The 19,576-nt window shown below is 40.3% G+C and overlaps 1 protein-coding gene across 10 annotated transcripts in view; it reads left to right on the forward strand.

Moving 5' to 3' along the window:
- The first annotated feature begins 224 nt into the window (after nt 1-224).
- fcho2 (FCH and mu domain containing endocytic adaptor 2) overlaps nt 225-19,576 on the forward strand; it is a 42,143-nt gene continuing 22,791 nt past the window's right edge. For 6 of the 10 annotated variants that reach the window (XM_058617052.1, XM_058617054.1, XM_058617056.1 and 3 more), the window contains exons 1-7: nt 225-398; nt 9,476-9,567; nt 13,224-13,298; nt 13,385-13,526; nt 14,295-14,447; nt 14,687-14,791; nt 16,478-16,576. In XM_058617052.1, the coding sequence (XP_058473035.1) occupies nt 366-398; nt 9,476-9,567; nt 13,224-13,298; nt 13,385-13,526; nt 14,295-14,447; nt 14,687-14,791; nt 16,478-16,576 (699 nt within the window). In that variant the 5' untranslated portion in view covers nt 225-365. The remainder of the gene's footprint in view (nt 399-9,475; nt 9,568-13,223; nt 13,299-13,384; nt 13,527-14,294; nt 14,448-14,686; nt 14,792-16,477; nt 16,577-19,576) is intronic. The other 4 variants (XM_058617060.1, XM_058617061.1, XM_058617059.1 and 1 more) reach the window with 2 other exon arrangements.

Below are 19,576 nucleotides of genomic sequence, written 5' to 3' on the forward strand. Positions count from 1 at the left end.
ACAGAATTATTCTCCACTGTGCCGCCACTTCATAGTCAGTGTGTAGAGAGTGCTGGAGTTTCCGTGAAGCATTTGAAAGCAGCACATCGCACAGAGACGGTGTCCGCCATCGGTGGCGCTGTTTCGTTGTCTGACTGTCTGTGCACGAGAGTGGAGAAACCGGAGAGAGAGAGAGAGAGAGAGAGAGACTCGACCAAGTCGCCGAGTGGAGGTGGAGTCTCGAGGTGGGGAGGGAGAAGAAAGGGGAGAGGAGGAAAACGGGGAAAGGCAGAAACAGCAAAACAGAGAGGACGGTGGATGATTTATGCTTTGAAAGTTGTATTACGGCAGGGTCAAAGAGTTCCGGCGAAGAGGAATACAACAAGATGATAACGCCATTCTTCCTGGAGAATTTCTGGGTAGGTGGTGCCTTTTTTTGTTCACGGTGTTTACACCGGTGCTATTCCCTGTCCTCTTTACTATGTTCCCTCCCTATCATGTTCATGTCAGCGAGGAATTATGTGATCTCCACTTTTCAGAGGCTCTCGCCTGATTAGCAGGCTTGTTTCTGTTAAAACGGCGCTGTCCAGTGCCACCGGAGTCACTGGCCAGCGTCTCCCCGAGCCTGAGTCGATTCTCCGGCGAGAATTATTATTTGCCACCCCGGGATTTGGGCCTCGGTAACCCCATCTAACTTGAAACCTCCAAGTATCCGCCCCCGGCTTCCGCTAATTGGCTGTCTCGGATTTGCTTGGAATGTTGATGGTCATTTCCATGAATGCGATTGGACGCTGCGCCTTTCACTCACAGGTCTTGGCCGTACGCGTCATTTTCTTCCGTAACAAAGTTTCAGTGAGAGACCAGAATGTTTAATGAGTTCGAGGAACAGCTTTTAAAAACACGAATTCACGCTGTCACTGCCACAGACCCCGAGTTAATGTCTTCATACAGCCAACGCTGTTGTACCTGTGTTGGTCTCATTCACGCCGTCCATGTTGTTAAGTGTTGTCTCAAGGCCATTTCCCCTGCGATACTCATTTGACGTGGCTATAAAGCAGGTTGAAAAAGTGAAAGTACACTTTATCTTTGCGTTCTGTTGCACTTCAAGTCAATGTTTTGAAAAAAGTAATGTTTGTAATTAAGAGTCACTGCTCTAATCTATGGTCACATGGTGCACTGAGGAATATATGTGTGTTTTTTTTAAAGAAAAAAAGAATACCTTTTTCCACACATTTATATTTGCTGATATTTAAAAATACTAATATCCCATAACATCATACACACGTATGTGTGATATTTATTATTACGGTTGTTTTATAATGAGTTATACACCTGAGCTGCTGCACTCTGACTGATCATCTCCACTTTGAGGCATTACTGACACAAACATATAATTATTCTCCATTTTGATTCATTAGGGTTTCACACGGTAGCAGCTAATAATAAGTATTGCATGACTCTACAGAGTAGATACATAGCACTAATGCTAATAAATGTGTTATTTTTCTATGTTCACGTGTGTTTTCTTGTAGAAATGTCTTGTAGAAATGTAAAAACACACATCATCCGTATGGAGTGTGTCACCGAGGAATAACCTCCATTCATAAAGTCTGCTCTCTTCCCCAAGGTAGGATAATACAGCCCTGTGTAACTTGGTTACGGAATGAAAACTGCATTAAGCAAAGTGATTGAAGTAATTAGATAAGTGTCCTGCTGTCAACCTCCAAAGCCTTGTCTTTCAATGGGGACTTCATCATTATTGGAAAAGAGCAGAGCTAAGATGCCCCTGATTCTTCAATCTGCCCTTTGTGCCCTGCTGTGGCCCACAAGAGGATCCAGTGATGGCAAAGATCAGCTGTGTGTTTAACATGCAGGCCATGCACGCACACACTTGGCATTAAGTGATGCATTCAATTCCCTTTGACTACAAATCATCACCACAAGTAGACACTCTCACTTCAGGCTGTCAGATTTGGAAAAAGTTAGTCCACCTGTTTCGCTTTTGCAACGCTTGCAGGACTTAACACCTTCCACACTGTTCTCACTGTGGAGACCTTTTTCTTGGTTCTTTTCCTTGTCTGTAATCTTGGCTCACATCTCGGATGCAGACATCTCCCCTCAGCTGAATAAACAAGTTCTTGTGGCATTAGGAGCCAGACATATTATAGCCACGTTTCTCCATGTAAGCTCCAGCACCGGATTGGTCACTGGCTGCAACATTTCCGCTTGCTACATGGTCTCAAACATCTCATTTCCCCTTTTTTTTATGTGTGTTAAATGGGCATGGATGGGTTAGTTCACTCAGACATTCAAGTGAAAGCTTTCATAACAGCAGAGTGAGTGCACTGCGTGTTACTGTCCCCTCTTGCACTAAAGTGTCTGTCAGTGGACAAGTATGGCAACTTGTGGAAGATGCAGTGCTCTAATTTTGGAACCAACATGTATCTATGATAGTATGTTAGCCTACAGCATCTCATGGGGAAATGAGATGGCAGCATTGTAAGCAAACAGTGTTGATTCAGCCAATAGCCCCAGGATAGCCGTCTTCTCCTTTGTGTCTGTGTTGAGAGAGTGTGTGTGGTTTAAAAGGTTCTCACACAAGTCAGACTGTGCAAACGTAAGGCCACAATAACACAGCAAAACCTGGAGTAAGAATACATTTTCAAATCAAGGTTCAGGGCAAAAAAACTACTGTATTGTAATGAGGATGAAAACTAAAGTAATTCATTTTTCCATCATGTATGTTTCTTTCTTTTAAATTGGCATACAACACAGAACACCTCAGCACCTCAGCCCCTGACCTGTTTTGGTACTGACCTGTCTTTGAACCAGCAAACCCTCTGATTATATGTCCAATTCTTCTCCACTTGAATTAGTCACAATAGGTGGAAATTTCCATGTGTCTGTACTGATGAGCCACGGCATTAAATCAGAACTGGTTTTAATGTTATCGCACGTTGTTGTTGTTGAAATTTATGAAATACTCAAGTGTTTGCAGTGCAGTCACGTTTTGAAATTCCAGCAAAGAGTAATGGGGGCTGATGAAATCTGGTTGGTGTTGGATTAGCTTGAAGCAGAAATCCTGTCTCATGCTGGTTTGTTGTTGTTTATTTTCACTGCTTGAGTCCCAGCCTTGTAAGTTTGGTTTAGAGGTGGTGAAATGAGTCACACCCGCGTAAGCTGTCATATACTAACCAGTCCTGGGATTCTTCCTGTGAACTTGACACCACATCCTTGGGTTTAAATTGTGGTGAAGCTCTTGTACGTTTGTGTTTAGACCACAAACAAAGCCCAGCCTGTGTGTGTGTGTGTGTGTGTGCTTACCACACATGCTGCTGCATACGTATGTGTTGCTGTCCAACTGATGAGCTGGGACTACCCGGTGCACCGCTCCCAGAGCTCAGCAGTCACATGACCCAGACAGACACCCTGATGTCATGCTTCTGTCTGCTCACTCGGAGCTCCGGGGTCCACACCAGGCCAGCGTTTACAGTCTGCCTGGAATGAGGAGGGAGTCTTGTTAGGCTGCTTCTAAATTCCTCAGTCAGAGTGTGTGCTCACTCTGCGTCTACTGCCTTCACCTGGACATTTGTCATGTCAGCTAGCGCACGCTTCATCCTTTTCCAACATGTTTTCCTGGTTTACTTGGTTGTCAGTAGAGCTGCAACTAGCGATTATTTTCATAATCGATTAATCCTGTCTATTATTTTCTCGATTAATCATTTGGTCCATAAAATATCAGAAAACCTAAAAAAATGTTGATCGGTGTTCGTCAGACCTGGAAATGATGATCATCTCAAATGTCTTGTTTGGTCCACAAACCAAAATGATTAACTTTTAATGATTTCTTTGTTGTCCAGAGTAAAGAAATTAAGAAAATACTCACATTAAAGAAGGTTAAACAATCGGAAATCTTGTTGTAATCATGAAAAAAGCTTCAAACCGATTAATCGATTATCAAAATAGTTGTCGATTAATTTAGTAATGTTTCAGCTCTAGTTGTCAGTGGAAATTATAGACTTGAACTTTCTTTGTTAGTTCCCCTTAAGTTTAATCATCACAGTTTTTTGTCTGTTATGCCCATAGCAGCATTCATGCTAATGTTTGCCAATCCTAATGTAGCTTTTTAACTTGCACAACACCTATTTAATGACTGTTATGGCTGGGAAATAATTAAATAACAAGAGATATTCAAATATTTGTGTTTGGCATTTTCTGTCCATAAACTACTTTTAATTTCAAAACTTCCTCAATTTAAACTCACCCTGAAGTTTTTTTTTTCTTATGAAACAAACGTTAAGTTGAGTTGCCAAAAGCACCACTAATGAGAAACGACAATGAATGATCTTTTAAATGAAAACAGAGTAATGTGGATCTAGCTTCAGACCACAAAGAATGGACAGGGGGTGTTTGTCACTAACCAACCTGCTAACCTGTGCCTTCACTGCCTGTGCTTTTGCAGCGTGTAACTGGAGTCTAGAAGTAATCTAGAAGCAATCTACAAGAATATAGCAGAGAAACTGCCGCCAGAATGAACAGTTTGACGATAGGGATAGGGAATGATGAGCAGCATTTTGTCAAAGTGTTGCCTTGTGTTTCCAGACTTGCAGACCCTCTGGAAGCACTATAACCTTCATGAAGGGACTGCCACATTATTCTACAGTAGTTTCAGCCTGATTCAACTAATAGGCACAGTAAACACTTGTCAGTATATCCGTGACATTCAGGAAGGTTTTAGACTTAGACTTCCTTTTATTGTCATTGCACAGAAAACACAGCAGTGAAAACTGGCAACGAAATTTCGTTGCTTGGCAAGCAGTTAAGAACCAACACATAGCATTGAATTTTGAGGTAGATTATTGTGTACTATGATTAATAAAAAAAAAAAATAAGTAAGTGTTTATGTATATAAATATATATAAAAGTAGTGCAAAAAGAAAAACAGGAATGAAATCTGTAAGCAGCAATATGAAAAGAAAAAAGAAAAAACAGTTAAATATTGCACAGATAGTGTCGGTGGGGTTGTCTTTTGAGGGCAAAAACGGCACAATACTGATCTCTTCCCGTGTCATGGCTTGCATTACTGCCTGTCAGGCATTAAACACTGGACAGCAAAACTGGCATTGGGCTGTGAAAAAAAGGAGAGAGAGTGAATTTGTGTCCTCCTCTGCTCGGCAGATGTTACATGATAAACTGCAGCACTGTGGTCTTGTTTAACTGCCCGTTAAGGTGGTGCTTTAGATTAGGAGGTGTCGGCAATGTAGCAGCTTCAACTGCATTGATTTTACCTTGTAATTACGTTGTTTCTGTGGGTGTTGTGTGTGTGAGAACAGTTGAATATGTAGTTGGATAAGTTGTCTGTTTTGCATTCATCACTCATGGTGATGGGTCTTGAAGAATCACTTATTGGTTATCCAGAATCCAGTCCAGATAGTATTCATTTTCTGTTGTAGTGTATTTTTATGATCTTTTGTTTTGCCAGGCAACATATAGCCCACTCCAAATTCAGAAGAAATACATTCTGATCACTCATATTAAAACAACCATGTTAATATTGTTTATAGTTTATTTATTTATCACATGTCAAAACAACCACTGCTGCCCTTAGTGCTGTACATGCTTAAAATAGAATAAAAACACTACAGAAATGAAGAAACATCTATCAGGAAACTCATTTTCAGTGTGTAAAATGTGTCATTGCATGACAATAACATCACAAGCAAAGTAAACCATTCAACATATACAGAATGTTAATGTTAATTATGCAGACTTCAACAATGTTACCACCACAAGCACATGGCATCAGTCCACAGTACTCACAACAAAATACAACAAATAAAAAACGGCATAAAATTGAATCAAAAGCACAAAAATGAAAATTGCAATATTATTTATAGTATTATATAATAAATATATAAATATATATAATATTGTGGACTTGAGAATGTTGTGTAGACTTCAGGAAACGGGCGACAAAATCAAGATAACAAATAAACACAAAACAAAATAAAGATTAAAATCTTTTTCTATTTTTTTTGGTTTCAGCCAGCCTACAAGGACTTGTATTCTGTCCAGTAGCATTTTTATTTTCTGTTATTATATACCACTGTATAACCCGGAGCTATAGTTTATAGTTTATTATATGGCCCCCAGGCTGTTACCTAGATTTTTTTTTCCCCCTCCAGCCTTAAGCACACAAAGCTACTGAGTCTCCTGCAGTCTGTGTAGACTACAGGACATAGTGCAGTGTACCACAGCCAGAATTCATGAACTCTTGTTATTCAGCTCCAAACTGTGGATTAAAAACAAAGTCTCTCAAAGTCTAAATGCAAAGTATTTAGTATTCAAACGCTTCATATGAAATCTAATAGAGAACACTGACCAACTCTGGTGTGACTCCTCGCTGCCACCGTTCATATCTGTAGACGGACAGCGATACCTAGCAACTAATTAACAGTTTTTTTGTTGACCAATGCTGTAAATTACATTATGTTAGGTGTGTTAAAGGTGAGGTCTTCACGTTCTCGGCCTCCGCTTTGCTGGGGGAAATTTTCTGCAACCGATTCGAGCATATTGTAGCCCTGTGCAAAGTCACAGAAAAACGCCCAGAGCTGTTTTCCTGTGTTTGTTTTTATTTTTCTTTGTATTCATCGACATCACATTCCACATGAGCACAGTTGGTGCACAGAATGGACTTTCTTCCTGTGGCCGCTCAGCTCTCTTTGGAGCCGCGTGACTTTGATCGCTTCCCTGTTTTGTAGATCGATTGGCCAATCACCAGTGTTTCTCAGGCGTAGTCTAGTGTTATGGTCTGTGTCTCACCTTCCTGTCATCACAGTGGTTTTTGCATGTCTTGCTCTTTGTTGCAGGCAGGGAAACAGCTGAACGTGTCCTTTTATGAATGGTTATCTTGGTATAGCAGGAAACACATCTCAGTGGTCTGCTCCGGTGAGCTGTGGACAAGAGAAGGATGCTTTTCTTGTTTTTTCATGTCTATTTGCTCTGTAAACACGGAGCTAGCTGTGATTTTCAGTTTGACACAAACTTCCTAACCTCTCATGTTTGAGACTGAACCCATGGGTTAGACCGGCACTGCTGTTGTTGCTTCTATACCAAACTGCTGACAGCAGATTGCCTCAGGAATAAGGAAGTATCTGTGACTAGTGTCTTGGGTTGCTTTAAAAGAATGTTGGCACACAGATAGAGAGAAGAATGTGGAGGAACCTTAAATGACAGGAGACATTATCATGTCAACCTCCGCCATTGCTGAAGTGAAACTATGAGCTTGCATATTTTGTCTTCACGATCAGACGGCCTTTGGGTAGAGGAAGTGCTTCAGTCTTCCTGGTAATGATTGGCAAAAATCAATCAATCACAATGAAAACCATTAATTCACTGGCTGCTACTGCATTATGCTTGGCAACAGCACAGTTGTGATGCTACGTCTGTAACCGATCTGTTCTCTCAGATAATCTGTGTCTTTGAAAAAGAAAAAAAGAAAAAAAAAAAGGTCAGTTCCAGAATAGAATAGTGGTTTGTATGTTTCCCCTCTCACTGACGCAGCAGCTTAATGAAAGATGAACGGCGCAAGTGATTCTTTTTCTCAGAAATGGCAAAATCAAAGCTGCAGTGTGAACCAACTTGCCTCAGATGTCAACTCTTCTGTCTGTGTAAACACATGCTTTGAAGACTATCACATCTTTTATAAACCAATAAAGCTCTTATTAGTAACACAGATTCAATGGACGTCTTGTTAAGTCAATAAAAGACATGTATTATTAACTGATTTGTCATCAGGCTGCTTTGTTGACGTCTTTAGCTTGTTTATTATCACACGTTCTTATCACTCTTAGCATTTCATTTCAGACAGTTTGTAATTATATAGGATATTGCCCGGCCTCAATCATCTATTATCTCGTCTGCTTATTCTTTCAGACTCACACTTATGGTCAATTTAAACCTCACCCCAATCTGCATGTCTTTGGACTGTCGGAGGACGATGGAGTACTCAGAGAAACACTCACACACAAAGAGAACATGCAAACTCCACACAGAAAAGAACTTGTCGAACCAGAATTCAAACAAAGAACCTTTTTTACTTTGGTTGCAAATTTAGTGCAATTTCCTCAACTGTTTGTTAAATGACTAAATAAACCAAAGTTAGTTAATCATTAATAATACATTATTGAAATACACAACTTTTTCTTGATTTAAATTTTAAATATTTCACATTAGCAGCACTTAAGTCATGTGAGCCTAATAAAAAAATTCTCTGCCCGAGTCACAGTGTTATGCCCCGGTGAAGGTGCAGCTCAAACGTTGCTCCCATTTTGATTTGTTGTCCTGCTTATTATTATTTATTATTTATTATTATATTCAATAGTATTCCTGTGCAAACTGCAAGAGGAGGCACAGAACTGTGAGCAGGAGGTGGAACCAAAAGTTGTCCAGATCACACAGAACTACAACGAGAGGTCAACAAGAGTAAAAACAGGTCACTATCACGTGACAAGGGTTATCGTCATGTTGGGTTAAAGGTAAAGTCACAGCTGTGCCAACTGCAAAAGAGGGGGCAGAACTACGAGTGGGCAGGACTATAACTTGGGGGCGTAGTTCAGCACATTGCTCATTATGTCAGAGCTTTGGTCGATGTGCGCCCTCTGCTGGATTAAGTCACAACTACATTGCATATGAGGTGCAGAGAAATGACAAAAAGACAACATAGTCGGTTAATTATTTGACTAATTCTTTAAATTCTTAACAGCAATGAATCAACTAACAGTTAATCATTAACACCCCTGCCTCTTACTCTTACTTGTCACCGAACAAACACTGGATATTTAAGGCTGATACTTACAAGTTTATGACGTTTATGTTTGAAATGTCCACCTGTCTTTGCTTTTTGGTGGACAAACTATCTAATGGCCTACATGCATTGATACTGACATTTATTTACAATAAATCTTAAAACAGAATAGATTTCAATAGAGTAGATATGTATACATATGTATATATTTGTGTATAATTCAACGTATGCTTTATTCATTGCCTTGTTCATTTTTGTCACTTGTCCTTTGTGATTATTAAACATTTTCTTAAACCAAAAAAAATTCTCTTTCACATTAATTATTCAGAGGCACGTCTGCATTTTTAAAGCATTGGTGCAACTGGACACTGTTAGCCAGTTGCATGGTTACAGCAACACAGTCGGAGAATTGCCTGGCTGTCTCTTACATTATCAGCTCCAACCCGAGACCCTGTCGACCACCATTTACAGCTTTTGTCAACATTTCATTATACTCTCACTCTCAACATGGCCAGGATAAGTATGGTTGACCAGAAGCTGCTGCAAATGCAGCTGGAAGCCATGCAGACGATGAGAACTCTGCTGCTAGAAAAAGGCTTCAGGGTAATAATCTGTGACCAGTACTGGTGTTTTGGCTTTGTTTGTTAGACTGCTGCTGACCAGTCTATTTGTTTTGTCTTTGAAATACAGGGGGAAAAAAATAATGGCTTCGACGTGCTCTACCATAACATGAAGCATGGCCAGATTTCCTCTAAAGAGCTGACAGACTTCATCAGAGAAAGGTAAGGCAGTTTGTCTTATTCTGAAAAAACAACCAGTTAATCTACAACAAACAACACATTAATCATTTACACATGATCATGGCTTGTGAATACATGTCTTTTTGATCTTGTGGTTTTCTTGGTATTTAGATTAACTTCCAAGTCGACGCTCGCAGCTCCAGTTCTTTTTTTTATGTACTAAAACCAACCGAATAGTTTGAAACATGTGGGTTTGTTCCAGTTTTTCACGGTCTTTCACCTTTATAAGTTTCTCTCATTTTACTTTTGTGTAGATCGCTGTGCATGTTCTTCGTTAATGGGGCATCAACCTTGGCCCACATTTAACTTGGCATTATATTATGTTACACACCCGTTAGCGTTAGTACCTGGTACCTGGTACTTTTTAACTGCTCTGGTGAGGTTCCAAGTGAGCTCAGCTGATACTAAATGTGACGCCCACAAACTCCTGGCCACTGATTGGCAGTGTGTTGGCACTGGAAGAGTCATGAGCGCGACGTCCGACACAGGAATCAAACCGAACAATGTCGAACTGTACTGATCACTTAAAAAGACTTAAAAATCCTGAAAACATGCCTTAATCTCCAACATATAACAAGGACATTTCTAAGTCTTCGCTCCTGGCATGCAGGAAGTACTGAACAATTCTGTGAACAAATCTTTTTAATTAATAATAACCTCTGACGATAGAGCCGAGCTGAGTCGTGCTAGAACTGTATCGTGGAAAAGCGCCATAAGAGGAATGTTTTTGGATTGATATTCAGTTGTGTTTATTCAAATGTGTTGGAGAGAGTCTAATTTCTAATGAACCAGGACTAATCAGGAGCTTTTAATTTACATTTTGGCAGATTAGCTTCTTTTGTTTATATTAATTATTAGCTTTTAAACCTGTGATGCGTATCTTTTAAATATAAACAAAGGTCCATAAGATTCAAAGCACTGTCCATGCATTGCTAGTTAAGCCACTCAGATCCATGATTTACAGTTGTAAGTATCATTCAGTTGGACTACTGCCCGCGTCCCAGTGTGGAGATTCAATTTATTGACTAAAAGTATGTCCCCCTGTCGAGGGCCATTCTGAATCTTTCTACCATCCATAACTATAAAATGATTCAATTCTTAAAGCTAACAGAGCATAAACTGGGTCACCTTGTTAGTCCAGAAACAACGGTTTGCAAATGTCCTTTTGGAAGACTCGTATTGTTGTACTAAATTAGCCTTTAGCTTTTAACTTTGCTCAAATATTAATTGTCTGTGCAGCAGTGCAGCTGTTTATACTACACAAATGAAACAATCCATTATTGATAAATGAGAAGTAGAAGTAGAATTCATTGAATTGTATTATAATTGCTTATATTGTTTGGGGGTTATTATCTCTTTACTCTGTACTAGCTCGTTAGTTGATTTGGGCTTTTGAATTGCAAGACATTTCATGCTTCTCTGATGTTCCCCTTCAAAATGCTGCACTATGGCTCCCTCTGCTGGGAAGACAGGGCTATAGACTGTGTAAAATGATCCCCAAGATTGTGATATAAGAAGGAATACAAAGCAAAAATGCATGTGCAATTTTTTTTGACAGGTATTTCATTTGTGATGTGATTTCCAATATGGATTTGTATTTTAATATTTTATTCAATATTCACAGTGTAATAGATATAAAATGATGGAACTATTACTATTAACTACGACAATTACTCGATTATTAATCGATTACGTCATCTATTTTTATAGTCCATTAATCGGTTTGACCCTAACCCAAGTTTCTCAGATGTTTCATGCTTCTTAAATGTGAATATTTTCTGGTTTCTTTGCTCCGTATAACAAAGAAATCATTAAAACGGAATAATTTTGGTTTGTGAACAAAACCAGACATTTGAGAACATCATCATTTCCAGGTTTGAGAAACACTACTCGACGTTTTTCAACATTTTCCCACATTTTATGGACCAAACTATTATTCTATTCATTGATGAAATAATGGACAGATTAATCAATTATGAAGATAATCATTTGTTGCAGCTATAGATGAAATAATATTAACTTCTCAAGGATATTTACTGTTTTTATGAGTCACTTTTTTTATATTTGCTTCTGTTTCACAGTCAAAAATAGAAGAATTACATTGCATCCTATGTGATTTAGTAACTGCATTGTCTCAAATTGTGATTTTGATTTAAAAAAAATAATGAACTGCTCAACCCCGACTTCCAGCTGCAACACACTAGGTACTTCATACTCCTCATTCTGTTCTAGCAATTAGTACACAGAAAAACCAACATACTTAACTTTTATAGTTATAGTAAATAATACAATTTGTGTGTCACAGTCGGTTTAATTTCACACAGACACAAAGAAATGTTTTTCATAAGATTTAATACTTATTTCTTGTTTTCCAACATCTTTCCAGAGCTGTCTCAGCACCATTTAGTTCACATTTTCCAGCTGTGCGCAGCCATGCTGTTTCTTTTGTTCATCGCCTCGTTGGAGAACAGTGTCTTGCAACACACTTGAAATATTTGCCTTATTTTGCTAAATATTGTGATTGCAAACAGGCTCCGAACTCAAAACCTGCTCGGAATTACTTTGTAGCGTGGATTTTGAGACAAATCACTTGTTTCAAACAACAGTTTCAAAGGTCAAGAATTAAACACCAAGACCATTTGTGTTCAACATTTTGATCAACGTTGCTTTGATCGCAGATGGCCGTATTCTTGTGGTCTATTCATCTCAATCACATGTGTGCTCAAAACCCTTGAGATGAGAGTAAATATTATGTGGCCTCACTTACTATCAGGGAAAAAAGAGCCTGTATAAATGTGAGTTTTAAAAGTCGGTATGATTAATGTTTTCGTGCAGAATTATGTCCTTTTTAAAAAAAAATTAAAAAATGTTACTGTTTAAAGTATCAACACTATGTTTTAATAGTTCTGGCAGTATTTACATTGTGGTGAAACATAAAAATGAAATGACCTCTTTGGCCTCACACAAAGATGTAGAAGTGGATTAGTCACCTAATTCTAGCTTGTCCTGTCTGTGCAGTTGTGCTGCTGTGTACGAGTGTACTTGTTCTTTCATGGGATGTTTGTGTGTGTGTACCTGTGGATACATGTGCACTTTGTCTGTCCCTTTTCCCCCCTGGCTGACCTTGTTTCTGTGACATGACTGCAGAGAGACAGAGAGGCTGGCGAAATGAGACATTCATAATTCAAGCTCTCACTATAACTCTCCTGCAGTTACTTTTGGCTCATTTTATTCTGGAGGAATAAAAAGGGAAATTGAAAGAAGCAGGGTTTCTAATACTTTGTCAGCTTTATTCTGAGGTTTTTCAATGAATTACAAACAAACCAAACCTTTGTTTGCCTGCACACGATGTGCATGTGGTCAAATATATACAAGTTGTGAGCTCTAAGCGGCTGTTTTTGGCTGTGATCTGCAGTTGTCAGTGCCATGTTTGATTTTAGCCATTACCAAGTTACAAATACTAAAGAAAAACTTTGTCAGGCCGACAATACATTGCCATTTTTGTTTTGTGTGGAGCCTGCTGTCTTGGCATTATTGGTTTCCAAGATTGATTTTCCTTTATTGCAAATGTTTTTTGATCATTTATGAATAGATAATTAAATCCTTGCTGTGTGTGTTGTGTATTTGCTCTGTCCTAGGAGTACCATTGAAGAGGCCTATGCCAGGTCAATGACCAAACTTGCCAAGTCAGCTGGCAACTTCTCTCAGCTTGGGTGAGTTTTTGAGCAAGTGTGAAAAAATACTGTTTGGATGTGTTGCCATGACGTGCCATCTGACGTGTCATCATCCTTTATCCCAGGACGTTTGCTCCAATGTGGGACGTGTTCAAGAGCTCGACGGAGAAGCTGGCCAGCTGTCACATGGAGCTCGTGAGGAAACTGCAGGAGCTTATAAAAGAGGTCCAGAAGTATGTGGAAGAGCAGGCCAAAGCACACAAAAAGGTAGGGAAATGGAGCATAAAAGAAACTATGGCAATTATTATTATTTTTTTATTTTTTTTACAAATGATTGTGACAGTCATAATGTAGACAAAGTCTAGGATTTTTTTTAGACTACATCATCAGCTCATGTCTCATGCATGAAGCCACAGAGCTTGGCGTGAGTTGAGTTGTGTTTGTGCTCACAGTTTCTCTCCGTCACGTCCCTGCACTCCCTGCTCCTCCCTGTTTGGTTTTTCTGTGGTAACTCACAGACAGAATGCACATTACAGTTAAAATACCAAACACCAACAAATGCCCTAAAAATAAATAAATAAACCTGCCTACCTTGGACATGTAGCCTACGTGCCAGTTTACACAAATTTAACAGTCTGGTTTTTGGCTTGTATCGGCGATGTGCATGACTGTAGAGATGAGCAACAAGGTGGTAAAACCGGACTGTGTGGTCACTTTAATTGTAAGTCATTAGTCATTCGTTTCTTTTTTTATGTCCTGTAACTGTATAATGCAGAGCTGTAAAAATAGAACAATTGCATAGTTGTATTTATTTTAGCTTTAATCACTTCCTTCTGTTTTCTGTCACATGCTGGAGAGGGGGAACTGAGTAACAAAGGAACAATCAAGTCTTTTTCCCAAAGTCACATTACAAACAAGGGTATTCAAGGACAACAGTTGAATTAGTGTATTATCCTAAGGTGCAACAAAAGTGCAATGGTTGACACTTGCCTGTGGTTAGCCGAGTAACTGTATCAGACATTTGCATGCTGCTAGACAAAAGAAGAGGTGGCGTCCACGCTGGAGGCCGTCCAGAACATCCAGACCACATCTCAGGCTCTGCAGAAGTCCAAGGAGATCTACAATACCAAAACAGTGGAGCAGGAGCGGCTCCGCAAAGAAGGGGCCACCCAGAGAGACGTGGACAAGGTGGGAGGTCACACTCACACATACACACACATGTAATCATGGTATGCTAATAAGGCATGATGAAGTGCCTCAACACTCCAGTCTATACAGAAACTTTAACCCCAGGAGGTCTCCTTCCTTCACGTGTTCAGAGGAGTCCAGTTTCCTCACTGATTCGTCATTTGATCTTGGAAAACAGGGGCCCTTTGTCTACAGTATATAATCTTATAGCCATTTATCTGTCTGTTTATACTTTGCAGGCTGGAGTGAAAGCCAAAAAAGCCACAGAGACCTACAAAGCATATGTGGAGAAATATGCCACAGCGAAGTCCGACTTTGAACAGAAGATGGCCGAAACAGCACAGGTATCATGATAATTGAATTTCCTCCTGCTGCATGCATGTGTTCATCTAAAACCCAGTATGCGCTCATGAATTCTGGCCATTGTCTGTCTCTCTCGGTATGCAACACTCTGTGTTGTGTAATGTGTCACTCTCATGTGTGAGTGTGTGTGTTCCACGTTTTGTGCCCTGTATCATCTCCAGATTGTGTTTTTTCCTCCGCGCCGGAGTCATTGTGGAAAGCCCTGATTGGATCCATCTGAGCCACCGATGAGATAAACTCAGAATTAAAATCAGATGAGATTTAGCCCGTATATCCTGCTGCACCGCCACCGCTGCCACAGCAGCTCCACCACCAGAAGTGGTCTCGGTCACCCCCAACCTCCCCCCCTTCCCCCTTTTGCCCCCACCCAAAGAGAAAGTGGTGTTGCAGCTTTGCTTCCCTGGCATCACAGTCGACGGCTCATTTCAAACTCGGCACATGTGGACATGAGTTATAAACACTGACCGCATGTGCTCTCTGACATCACTGGGGCTCCTTTGTGTGTGTGTGTGTGTGTGTGTGTGTACTCTTTGTCTTGAGTGTGTCTGTGTGTGAGTGCATGCTGGCTCTGATTGTAGTAAATGACATAGTACAGTCTTTTTGTGTGAGTGGCTCTTCATCTGTGTGTGTGTTTGTGGTAAGTGACTTGTCTTCTTCCTTTACCGTTTCTGATTATTTACACTCATCATCATTATCATCATCAGTGTTTCAGCCCACAAGCCCAGAGTTGGAGTCAAATTTGAACACTCCTATAGGATTTCAGGTTGTGATGACACATTACTACAGCTTATTACTGATGACCTTGATGTCTGTGAGGACCATAGACCTCACAGACGGGCTCGTGGGAAGTGGAGGAGGCAAAATATGGAAGTGAAGTTTCACAGGCTGCATTTCTATGCTGCTAAATGCATGAGAGTCGAGTTGCATCGCTGCACCTTAAAGCTGCTGCAAGTGATGTAATCTTTTGGCCTGTGTGTTGGTGCATTAGCATTCCTCTCTCTCCTAACTACATCACCTGATGAACAAGTTTGGCGAAGGGTGGGTGCAGTTATTCACAAACGGCCATTATCACCCAGACATGAGGTCATCTCTGCTAGCACATTGCACACGAGGGCTTCAAAGGTTGTTGCAGTGCTCGGTCACACACCTCTCAGTTTTTCAACTTTATCTGCTTCAGTGTTTGAAGAAAATTCCAACCTTGTAGACTTCCTGTTTATCCACAGACGAGTTTCTTTGTACGCCACCTAGCCGTCAGGAGCGTATTGCGTGCCAACCATAAATCTGTGGCTGCGTGTAGGACACGCGCTGTCTACAGAGGTGTTGCACCATGATGCCTCACGAGCATAGACGACTATATATGTGTGGAGTTTTGACTCTTGATTAGGGAAAGTGCTGTTAATAATTTGAGTTTTTTGATTTTTTATGATGGGATACTCACGTCACCGAACAAACCCTCTAGATAGCCTTCTCACTCTCAGAATATAGAGCTATTTCACTACCGTACTTAATTAATTAAGTAATTTTTCACTGCTTGCTCATGCTACAACTTTTACACTGCAATATGTATGTAACTACAACTTGTGGTATGCAGATTTTTTATAAATTATGAAACAGGTAATTGGTTCTAATCTCATGGCTGATCGATGAATTCTCACCCTGTGTTACAGAAATTCCAAGACATTGAAGAAAGCCACATTCTCCACATGAAGGAGATCATTCGGTCATACTCGCAGTCGGTCGACGAAACACACATTCAAATAGGAGAGGTGAGTGCACGCACACGCACACGCACACGCACACACACACACACACACACACACATACTGTAACATTCCTGTGGGTGGAGTAGGTGTCTTGTTGACCTCGGTCTAAACTCACTTTGTTCACTGTGTGTCACATCAATTAGTGTCCTCTTTGATCTTGCCAATCATTTCATTAAGAAGCAGGAAATGACCCCTTTAGTCTCTTGTGCCGAGAAATTAAAAATATATCAAAACTCCCTCTCGGCCTGACTAAAACACCCCCACAAGTCTAAACACTCTAAACCAAGTGCTGCATCTGATGGTGAAATGTTGTGAACGGGTCTGTTTCTCTCTGACGGGAGTGTGTTTATGCTTTAGAAAATGGCTGATCAAGTCCGATTGATTCAATTGAACGCTTCCAAACATCATCCACTGCTATGTTATTCAGAATGTAAAGTGAAACAGATTTATTTTCATTTATTTATTTATTCAGCAATCACACTTGCCAGTGCCACATAGAATAACTCCAGACCAACTCCCACTGCTCTGTCCTCATGAATTTCTAGCTGCTCTTGCCTGTATTGACTGTAAAGCCCGTGCTGTAGTTCCTTTACTGCCCGTAGAGGGCGACGCAGCTCCACCGCGAGAGTGTCTGAGTCTCACCCCTCAGCTCGTGTGACAAGTTGGGAAGAATGCAGAGCGACAGGCTTCTGCAGGTTATTCAGTCAGCTCCTGCAGTATTGCTGCCAAGCCAAATTAAAGTACTGCTTTGAAACAAGTGGTCAGTTTGTCCAAACCAGATTAGGCAGCCCGTGGCCAAGTGGAAACCCCTGAGCAAGGTACCCAACTCCCAATGCTCCCCGGGCGCTACTCATTGCAGCAGCCCACTGCTCCTAATTCTAGGATGGGTCAAATGCAGAGAATATCAGTCAGTCTGAGACTGAGAGTAATTTCCCTAAGGGGATTAATAAAGTATCTAAAAAAAAAAAAATTATCAAAGTGAGTCTAAGGAATAGTGATTTGGTGATAAGTGCTCTTAAAACCGTGCTTTGAGGGACTTTGAGAATATGCAGAGGCAGGAATGAGAGAGAGATAGAGAAGGATGGGATCAGTCTTAACTCTCCAACATTGTGCAGAGCCCATGTGCATTCTTGCAGCATAAGCACCCGGACCCAGCCATACATGTGCATATTGTTATTTAAAATATCAAATATGAAGGCTGTTTCAATTAGGTATGCGTACACATATACATCATCACCACAAACAGACAATGTATGGATTCTTTCAGACATAGTTCAAGATGCACAAAGATTTTTTAGCAGATTTATTTCACATACTCATATTTTGAATAGATTCAGTGAAAGGCGACAGCAACATAGTAATATTATAGTCTAATATAGACTATAATACAAAAAATTGTCAAAAGTAAAAAGTTGTTTAAAATGCCCCAACTAATCTTACAGTTACATGTACACTAATTCCTGTTCCACCTTCTTTGTGGATACACAAACAAACGTTTTTGAGTCATAGCCCACCCTGTGACAAAAATGCATAGAAATTGCTAAGAAAGCTATTTCCTTCTACCAGGGACCTGTATAAACTCAGCTACTGTTGTGCGATTAACTTAGCAGTGAACATACTGTTCACATGAGAATGAGTGTCGCATCGGAGTGATAAAAGGTTGTGTTTTTATTACATCACAGATCTACTTTTGCATTGTATTATTATTAAATTATAATAATCACATGTGAGTCGACTCCCATCCTGCTCACTAAATACCATCAATCAGTGAAAAACGTATTATTTATTATATTGTAGAGCTGAAACAATTAATCGATGAATCGATTATTAATCGAATATTAAATTAATCGACAACTATTTTGATAATTGATTAATTGGTTCAAAGCCTTTTTCATGATTAAAACAGGATTTCCGATTGTTTAAGCCTTTTAAATGGGAGTATTTTCTTCATTTATTTCATTAATTCATTAAAAGTTAATCATCTTGGTTTGTGGACAAAACAAGACATTTGAGAACATCATCATAGCAAGGTCTGACGAACACCACTCAACATTTTTTAGGTTTTCTGATATGTTATGGACCAAACGATTAATCGATTAATCGAGAAAATAATCGACAGATTAATTGATAATGAAAATAATCGTTAGTTGCAGCTCTATTATATTGTACTCGGTAGTATTGCTTGGTGGAATGCTGGAGGGGATCATGTCCTTGATGTCTGCTGGACGTTTGCAGTGCCTCCCAACAGATTTGCACATCTGGGCTTGATGGCAAGAATCTCTCAGTGCCTCATATGTGTCAGTTTATCACATGAGACGTGATTGCAGGGGTGTTCAGTGAGCAACACTGAAGCAGAGGCTACCTGTGTGTGAAAATGTGTCACTAAAATCAAGAAGTAAGTAAGAGGGGCGTTTTCAGACTCTGAGGCTCATCCTGTTACAGCTCAGTGGGCATGAAGGATAATCAGGTTAGAATGAAAGCGGATGAGACGGGGGGGCAAAACGGCCAGTCTTAAGAGAGGAATTACCAGATAAAGTTATTTAAGTTAAGTGCAGAGTGTTTCCCTGCGCAGAGAGCTTTAAAAGTGCACTTAAGTCTGCCAGTGTGCGTGCTGTGTTTGTTTTTTTAAACGAACATTTGTGTGAGAGTGACGATCCCTTAAAGGCAGATGCGTGTTTCAAGCATGTGGGCGAGAGCAGGATGAGCTCTTTTTCCTCTCCCTCTCTTTCTTTGGGCGTGTGTGTGAATGTGTGGTGAGCAGGGCACGCAGGTTGATGACTTCATTGCCCCCCCATCATGGCAGCAGCACCTGACATATCGCGTGTGCTGCTGCCCCCCCCCCACACAACATCCTCTCCTGCCAGGGCACAGAAGGCTAATGCACTCCACCCCGCTATAGGGGCCCGGGGGGCAGACACACACATATGTGTGTGTGTGTGTTTGTTTGATAGCAGGAGCCACTCTGTGCTTACAGTATCACGCACATCTAAATGGTTTGGTGAG

Source organism: Solea solea, chromosome 19 (assembly GCF_958295425.1).
Source record: "Solea solea chromosome 19, fSolSol10.1, whole genome shotgun sequence".
Lineage (NCBI taxonomy): Eukaryota > Metazoa > Chordata > Actinopteri > Pleuronectiformes > Soleidae > Solea > Solea solea.